Source organism: Protopterus annectens, chromosome 2.part1, assembly GCF_019279795.1.
Source record: "Protopterus annectens isolate FY-2018-M chromosome 2.part1, PAN1.0, whole genome shotgun sequence".
In the NCBI taxonomy this organism is placed as follows: Eukaryota; Metazoa; Chordata; order Ceratodontiformes; family Protopteridae; genus Protopterus; species Protopterus annectens.
Window position 1 is genome coordinate 343,168,479 of NC_056729.1, and position 9,079 is coordinate 343,177,557.

At 42.3% G+C, this 9,079-nt stretch overlaps 1 protein-coding gene across 3 annotated transcripts in view; it reads left to right on the forward strand.

Moving 5' to 3' along the window:
* Positions 1 to 9,079, forward strand: part of CCDC149 (coiled-coil domain containing 149) — a 1,547,151-nt gene that overhangs the window by 214,901 nt on the left and 1,323,171 nt on the right. For all 3 annotated transcript variants that reach the window (XM_044062178.1, XM_044062179.1, XM_044062180.1), the window contains exon 3: positions 6,468 to 6,506. In XM_044062178.1, coding sequence (XP_043918113.1) covers positions 6,468 to 6,506 — 39 coding nt within the window. The remainder of the gene's footprint in view (positions 1 to 6,467; positions 6,507 to 9,079) is intronic.

Below are 9,079 nucleotides of genomic sequence, written 5' to 3' on the forward strand. Positions count from 1 at the left end.
TCCTAAATGTTGGGTGCTGTAGCAATGTTTCAGAATGTAGCACTATTAACCAACTTCAGAAGGGTTACCTGCTGGTTCTCAAGGACTGTTTAAAATCTTGTCTTCCAAAATTGTTGATGGTAGTAGTTTTCATAATTCTGAAGGAGCAAGCTCAAGGTATCTACCTGCAGTGCTAATTGCTCAGTTAACAGAGGGCCAGCCAAGCAGAGAAAATGGATGAGTGGTCAGCATGGGCCTAAGTAGGTAGGTCCCAAGGGAAGCCTGAAGTATTGTGATAGAGATTCATGCACACTTTCTGCTTTCAAAATTTTTAACACCTGTGGGTCTTCCTTTTTATAATAGTAGTATACTGGTATATGTATCAGTGGTCAGAGAAAGACTCAGTAACTTCATATTTTCTAATCTGGCAGCTTCAACCCTTTATTTTCTGCATCTTGGAAATTGCTCTTTTACCCTAAAATGCAGTGGTTCATAATTAGAATAATAAGAATGGGATGTACTTGGTTCCTCCCTAAATTTAAAGAGTGGTGCTATCCCCATAAAAAAATGTCTGTAAGATGTTCTTCGTGTTTCACTGTTGCAGTCATTACATTTGGGTAATCTGCCTGCAGGTTGCCCTCAGTTGGCCTGATTAACAAAGTCTTGGGTCCTGCGTCGGTTGCTGTCCCTTCTTCCATGACGTCAGGTCGTCAGGGGTAGAAAACATGCAGGCGACATCATTACATCAGTCTTTCTGGCCGTGCGGTGCCCAAAGCAGAAGCAGTTCGCAAGTGCAGGTTTTCGAGTTTCAGAACTGAAGTCTTCAACCTAAAGCTAATTGGCCCGTTGGGGAAACTTTTTCTTGCTCCTTACCGATGTCAATAAAAGTTAATAATTGCATTACTTGTGGAAAGCAAATACCTCATAAAGATTTTCATTCGTACTGTATTCCTTGCCTGGGCCCTGACCACGACGTAACTTGCTGTCGGTTTTGTGCTTTATTTAATCAGCGCACTATCTGTCGTCGGTATATTTTTGCCTCTAAATATTTTGGTTCTCGGTTTAATTATCCAGAAATGTCATCTGTTAGCCATCCGACTACTGGGATTCCGAAAAAATGCAAAGATGAAGACCGAGACAGGCCGCCGAGGTCCAAAACTGCAGACGAACACTTTTCCTAAGCCAGTCGCTAGTTCGCCGGTACTCAGTGAGGCGCTTTTGCAGCCCCTGATACCCGCTACTTCTGATTTGCAGATTTCTACTGAGACCCATTCGGAGTCCGGTATGCCGCAAGATACTTCAACTATGGAACCCACAGATGTCTCTACCTTGGATGGGTCCGGAGCCACTGTGCAGGCACCGTCTTCTGAGGGTGTATTCAGGCCTACAGACTTGCATGTTAAATCGACACCTCCTTCATTACTAAGGCCTAAATCTCGAGCCATGTCTAAAAAACCAATGCCCAGGCCACATGCTCAGGCCCCTATGCCTAAAAAACAAATGATCAAAATGGCTGAAGATCTAATAACTCTAATCAGGGGTAGTCAACCCCCCCCCCCCCAAGAGGCCTAGGGCTGAGCTTGATTATGAATCTTCTGATCAGGATTCTGTTTCTTATGACTCTTCTGATGACCTGGATTTGTCCATACCTACTTATGAGGCTTCTGATGCAGAAGATTCTATTCCCTCTGCTTCCCCTCCTGAGGATTTTTCTTTTGGGGAAACTTTACATACTTTAAGGGAGCATTTCCACTGAGAAAGCCAGGAATTTTCTGATTCAAAAAAGAGGCTTAGGGATTTCCTTCTTCTACCTCAGAATAGGCCTTTGGCTATACCTCCTGTACTAGACAGTGTTGATGATGTGTTCTCGGAATCCAGTCAGGCCCCTGATTCCCTGCCTCCTGCTCCTAATAAACCTGACAGATATTACAGGATTCCTGAGTCCCACAAGTTCCTTTTCAAAAAATCCTGTTGCAGATCCAGAGACTATTTCTCAGGGGCCCAAGGGCATTAAGGCTTCTACTGCTAAAAATCCTACCCCTTCTGATAGAGACTCCAGGGCGCTGGATAGATGGGGTAAAAAGGTTTATACTTCTGCAACCTTGGCAATCAGAGCTTTAAACTGCCAATTTCACATGTTAAAATATCAGCAACATATTATTGGACTGCTTAAACAGAAATTATGTTGATTCCTGACTGCGTGGAAAATAAGGATTTACAGGACTTAATGCATTCTGCTGAACAAGTTGTAAAACATACTTTGCAATGTGGTTTTGATTCTTTAGAGGCCTCTTGCAGGGTTGCTGTTTGTGGGTCTGTGCTTAGAAGGCATGCTTGGCTTAAGGAGCAGTCTTTGCCTGATCATGTTAAAGCTAAATTGTTGGATGCTCCTTTAAATCAGGGCCGCTTGTCTGCCAACAAGGCTGAAGAAGTTCTTAAAAAGATGAAAGTTAAAGCTAAATCTATGCAAACTGTTAAAGATTTTTTACAAGTGCAACCTCCGAGATTTAGTAGGCACTGGCCTACTAAGAATTGGTCCTTTCCAGTCCCTTCCAGGTCCTCACAAGCCAAACCCAGACACAGCAAAACCCCCAGGTTTTAGTCCCAGGGGACTCTCAGAACTAAGCAGTGGGGGGCCGCCACTTCCATATCTGGAAATAACAAGACATCCCCCTATGGTAAACAGTCTCAATGATTTCCTTTTAAAATTCCCAAGCACTTATCTTTTGACCGCCCCTTTGGGGGGAAAGATTGCTCTTCATGCAAAGAACTGGGAACTCATAACCCAGGACAAATGGGTTTTAAATATAGTGTCCCAGGGATACAGATTTCATTTCTACACGTTGCCAACACCAAATGGGTGGCCAGACCTGCCCCCAAATCTGTGGGTAGAGGCTCAAAAACAAGTACTTTCCCTCTTAAGCATGGGGGCTATTCATTTGGTACCAGAAGAGGAAAAGGGACAAGGTTTCTACTCCAGACTTTTTCTGGTACCCAGAAAAGACAAATCATGGCGTCCAATCCTGGACCTGTCTACTCTAAACACCTTTCTGGAGATTCCAAAATTCCAGATGCTGACTCTTCATCAATTACTTCCTATGCTAGGCAAAGACCCCTGGTTGGCAACACTAGATTTAAAAGAAGCATACCTTCACATCCCAATCAGGGAATCTTGCAGAAGATACCTACGCTTCAAAGCAGGCTACACGTATTATCAGTTCGCTTCACTGCCCTTTGGCTTGTCTACTGCGCCCAGGGTATTCACAAAGTGCCTGGCTCCAATTATTGCATTTTGCAGGCAAAGAATTATTCAAATATACCCATACCTGGACGATTGTCTAATTCAGCAGGAAGCCAGGGCATACTTTTGAATCATCTGGCGTTTCTAAAAAGGGTTCTATCTTGTCTCTGGTACTCCATAAATGAAAAGAAATCACAGCTGGCACCCTGTCAATAAATTACATTCCTGGGAGCAAGCTTGAATACAACTGCCCAGATGGCTTACCTCACGCCAGAAAAGCAAATTCATTTGGTAACCTATTTTAAACAAGTGGCCACAAAAACCCTGTTATCTGCAAGACAAATACTGCAAGTCTTGGGGTTCCTGGCCTCCTGCATTCTTCTAATTCCATATGCGAGACTGCATATGAGGAAACTACAGTGGTATCTAAAAAGTCTATGGAGTCAACATTCTCGCAGCCTGGAAACAATGATTCCTATCATACCTTGCCTACGCCTAGAGTTCCTCTGGTGGGCAGAGGCCTGCCACCAAAACAAGGGACTACCGTTCACACTACCCCCTGCTGCCCAAACCATAACTACAGATGCATCAAGACTATGCATGGGGGGCTCACCTGGCAGGGAAGTGCATTCAGGGCAAATGGAACCCAAGTCAAATGCACCTACATATCAATCAAAAAGAAATGTTAGCTGTACAGAATGCTCTGACAGCCTTCAAGGACTACATTCTTCCAGGACAACTAATGGTAAAGATGGACAACACCACGGTTATGTGGTACATAAGCAGGGGGGGTACACATTCCTACCCCCTCTGCAGACTAGCCATGGCATTGTGGAACATGGCCTTGAGCTACCAAGTGCACCTACAAGCTCAATTGCTGCCAGGAAAATTGAATACACTGGCAGACGGACTAAGCAGAAACCTCATGGACCCACATGAGTGGAAACTGGAACCAAGGATTTTCAACATGTTGACAAGCGAATGGGGGAGCCCAAACATAGATCTGTTTTCCTCCCCCCAGAACTACCAGTTGGACTCCCCACAAACAAGCCTGGAAAGTGGATGCTCTGTCCTTCAGCTGGAAAAACCTATCAGTCTACACCTTCCCACCACTGCCTGTGCTCTCCAAAGTTCTACTAAAAGTCAAACAGGACAAGCCAAGGATGATCTTGATTGCTCCAGACTGGCTGAGCCAACACTGGTACCCCCTCCTGTGCAGTGTGTCACGGTTATCTCCATGGCACCTGCCTCAGACCCCTTCCCTGCTATCTCAGCAGGAGAACCAAATTCTGCACCCTCAGCTTCCAACATTGAACATTGCAGCCTGGCTAATCACTTAACTTCACCCTTATCATCCCTCAGCAAACCTGTGATGCATGTCATCTTGGACGCAAGGAGACCTAGTACTAGAAAATCTTATGCTGAAAAATGGAAAAGATTCTGTGCCTGGAACCAGTCTCACAGGATGAGCACAGCAGTGCCCAATTTACCTCAGATTTTGCAATACTTAACTGAGATGCTTCACAAGGGCCTGTCCTTTCCTTCCATTAAAATCCACACCTCAGCCATTTCAGCTCATTATAACACAGAACCTCCCCTCTTCTGTTATCCTCTGCTCAAGCAGTACCTCAGAGGGGCCAAAAACTTGACACCACCCAGGAGAGCTCCAACCCCTGCCTGGGACCTTAACTTTGTATTGGAGAAGCTCACTCTACCTCCTTTCGAGCCAGCTGCTACTGCAGATTTAAATTCATTTCTTGGAAAACAGCTTTCCTTTTAGCAATCACTTCAGCTAGAAGGATATCTGAATTACAGGCTCTTATGGCAGTGGAGCCTTTCATCATCTTTCATGCGGACAGGGTGTCACTCAGGGCCAGTTCATCCTTCATGCCCAAGGTGGTATCCAGTGTGGCTCTTAATCAGTCCATTCATTTGCCAACCTTCTTTCCCAATCCACAGAACAAAGGGGAATGGATTCTGTATTCCTTAGATGTGCACAGACAACTTAGATTCTACTTGGACAGGACTAAACCTCGAAGAAAATCGGAACAACTGCTGATAGCATTTGCTGCAGGGGCAGAGGGGAAGGCTGTTTTAAAACAAACCATTTCTAAATGGATAAGCCATTGCATTAATTTCTGCTATAAGCACCATGGAAAACCTATCCCCAGGGGATAAGATCTCACTCCATCAGGGCTGCATCTATTTCTTCTGCCTTTCTCAGAGGTGTTCCTACCAGGAACATCCTAGAAGCTGCTACTTGGAGTTCTGTACATACTTTCGCCAAGCATTATAATTTTTTCCAATTTTCTCTAAATCCAGAGCTGGCTTTATCACTGCTGTCTTGCAGGGCCTTATTGCTGGCCCTAATGCTATTTAAACTCCTCCTCCCAACCATAGCTTTGGGAATCTACCCAAATGTAATGACTGCAACAGTGAAACACGAAGAACATAGTACAGTTGTGTACACTTACCATAAATGTAGATGTTCGAGTGTATTCACTGTTGCAGTCCTGGTTGCCCTCCCTCCAGCCCCCTAACTTCTTCTGGCTATACCTCTGCTTTCCTTTACTATGTTTAAAAGCCTTTTTGGTGTATTTGCTTTTTGTTGGAGGTATACCTTTGTGTTTTTATGTTTATTTGCTCCCCATTTTGGGGGGCACCTGACATCTGGGGCAAGAAAAACTGATGTAATGACGTCGGCTGCATGTTTTATACCCCCGACGACCTGATGTCATGGAAGAAGGGACAGCAACCGATGTAGGACCCAAGACTTTGTTAATCAGGCTGACTGAGGGCAACCTGCAGGCAGATTACCCAAATGTAATGACTGCATCAGTGAATACACTCGAACATCTACATTTATGGTAAGTGTACACAACTGTACTTTTTCTTTCGTCACGTCATCAAAGTGCAGTTTTAGTTAGACAGAAGCTCTGAAATAATACTTCCGAAATATGGGCTTAATCAGTGGTATTGAAATCTAATGTGCAGTAGCTGGATGTGGGTAAATTAATGTTTAGTCTCTGTGGGGCAGGTTGTAGTTGCCATTATGGCCAGATAACAACTCCCTTGGGTATAATATAGCATAGCCAGACTCAAATGTGTATTACATTGTTATATGCAGCACAGAAGAAATAATGCAACTTTTTAAAATAGCTATTTGAGGTAGTTTAGGTGTAAATGTTATTTGTCGTTTAGAAAAGTTGTAGCTAAGAATAGCTAACATAGTCATTTTTTCCTACAGGATGGAGATCCAACACTTCCCCCACAAAAAAGGAACCAGGTAGGTTTTCATTTTATTCACTGATACGAATGCTGATGGCTAAAACATGATTTTCTTATCTATGGCTGTTGCTGTTCAACACCTGCATAATTATATGCCTTGTTTAATTTTCCAAGTCTTTTGGTTTTCTATAACACTATGGTGGGAATGGTCCTGATTCCTAAGTCAAGGTGTGATTAAGTTCATGAAATTAGTGTTTTTTTCAATCTTTTGTGTTAGCCAAAAGTGCTCTTCGTAGCACCCACAATGTGCCCAGAACTAACTTCTGCAGTGCATATGGAGTTACATGTATTGGTAGCATATCTAAATATGACTGTAGATTCTGTTTTATGAAACACATTGCTGCTACTACTACTACTACTAATGGAACTGTCTGGATATTTTTCTTCCATGTTGCTCTTGTTTTTGCCTACAAATCTTGATATTTTATGATTTAGTCTCACCCTGTACGTGAGACACTGTAATTGCTAGGTGCAACAGTTTCAGTGATCGATGCTACTTTTGTCTTTTTTTCATGAATTACTGTATCTGGTTTTCTTGCATCTGTTTTTTCTTTAATTGTTGGTAATGGATGGTGGACTTCTTTGAGAAGGTCACCAAGGCCATGAATGAGGGTAAAACAGTACATACTGCCTACCTTGGCCTAGCCAAGGCGTTTGACGCAATTCCCCACTCAGTTATTATCACTTTGCAAAACTGCGCATAAATCTCTGTCACCAGTCAGATACATTTGGCTAATGGACGGGACACATGGTTAAAATGGGTGAATCCAGATCCAGCAAGAGGCCATTTAGTAGTGATGTGTCACAGGGGGGTCAGTACTGGGACCACTTCTGTTCAGAATATACTTCTCTGAAGTCAAGGCTAATGCGGAAGGCCTCCAGATGACAAAGTTTTCCTGCGACTGCAAGCTGACAGTAGTCATTGAATCCCTGAATGATGTATAGATCCTTTAGGAGCATCTAGATCAGACGAATGACTGCTGGCTGAACCATGGCTGAAAACTAAATGCAGAAAAATGCATTAGCGTTTGGAAAGTCAGATACCCCTGCAAATTACAGCATCAATAGCACACCCCTTAGACTAGACTCAGAGGTGAGAGATCTGGGTACACAGATAGATAGTATCCCGACCTTTGACTGCCATTTGTACATAGGGGGGAGAAAATCATTTTATGTGGCACAACTTATAAGTAAAGGTGTGGCATCTAGATCCAAGGAAATTATAGTCCCGCTGTACTCAGCCCTCATTAGATCAATAATCAAGTACAGTGCACCATTTGGCATGTACTTGACTAGGCACTTAGAGCAGCTGGGGTGACATAGGTTCCTCACAAAGAAAATCCAGGGTGTAAACAGCATAAGCTATGCAGATAGACTAGAACACCCTTCCCCTTTACTGTGTCTCCTACTGACTGTTAAGAGTTGACCTATGCCTGACCTACAAGGCACTCACAAATCCAGCTCTAATGGAGCTGCTACATATCTGCAAGTCAAACAGCACGAGGGTCACCTGATCTAGAGATCTAAAAGTAGTCAGTGACTCAAACAAAACTTGCTGGAGAGACAGATGTGTGTCTTGGCTCTTCTTTGGAACAGACTTTCTACTCACATTAAGCAGAGCCCTTCCCAAGCCCTCTTCAAATGCAGTTTGGATCAGTGGATGGGGAATGGCAAATTCACACATAGTCTGTAAGATACTCAATGCACAGGCACAAATTTGTGCCATCCTCTTGGCCCCTAGGGGCCATATATTGGGTAACATTGGGTTATATTGGCTAGGCTTGTAATGGCCCTTAAGCCATTAGCCTAGTAATGTCCTATGAACCTATGATCCCACGTAATGTACACTTCATGATTCTCTATACTTCTTTGTGGTTATGGTTTCCAATGCTTCTCAGCTACTTCTGTATTGTAGTGTTTGCCCAATTTCCAGTGCAACAGTTTTGCCATATTGTTGTGCTTTTCAGTGTACAGGCCCTCTGCCATGAGTGCATTGCACCCAGCAAGAAGTTGTGCAACTGTTTCCAATTCTTTTTTACAGAAACTATATTTTGTCTGTTTCTCCAGTATGTTCAGTGGACTTTGTAAACCAGTTTGTAAGGAAGCAGGATGGTTCGACCCCAATGCATTTCTATACAATTTCATGTATGAATTTATATGTATTGTATATGTGATTTTTTAGTGGACAGCTCAATCCCAGACTGTTTGACCCCAAATATATTCTAGTAAGTACTTTATCATTATGTTCTTATTTAATGACTTATTCAGTAATACCACTGTTAATTTTTCATTGTAAATATATATATTTTATATATTTTTTACTTTAATATTTTTATTTAATTTAATTACTACATTGGTTAGTATAAATATAACACACAGACTTTTAACATATAATAACTAGTGTTATGTTTTAACATATTATGACCAGTGTTACCTTATAACATACTTTATAACATATTTTTTATAATAAATTAAACACATTTTTTTTATTTTATATATATGTTGATATTTTAATCAATCTATTATGTATTATAAATAAATTGTTTAAAATTAAATGAAATCAATATGATG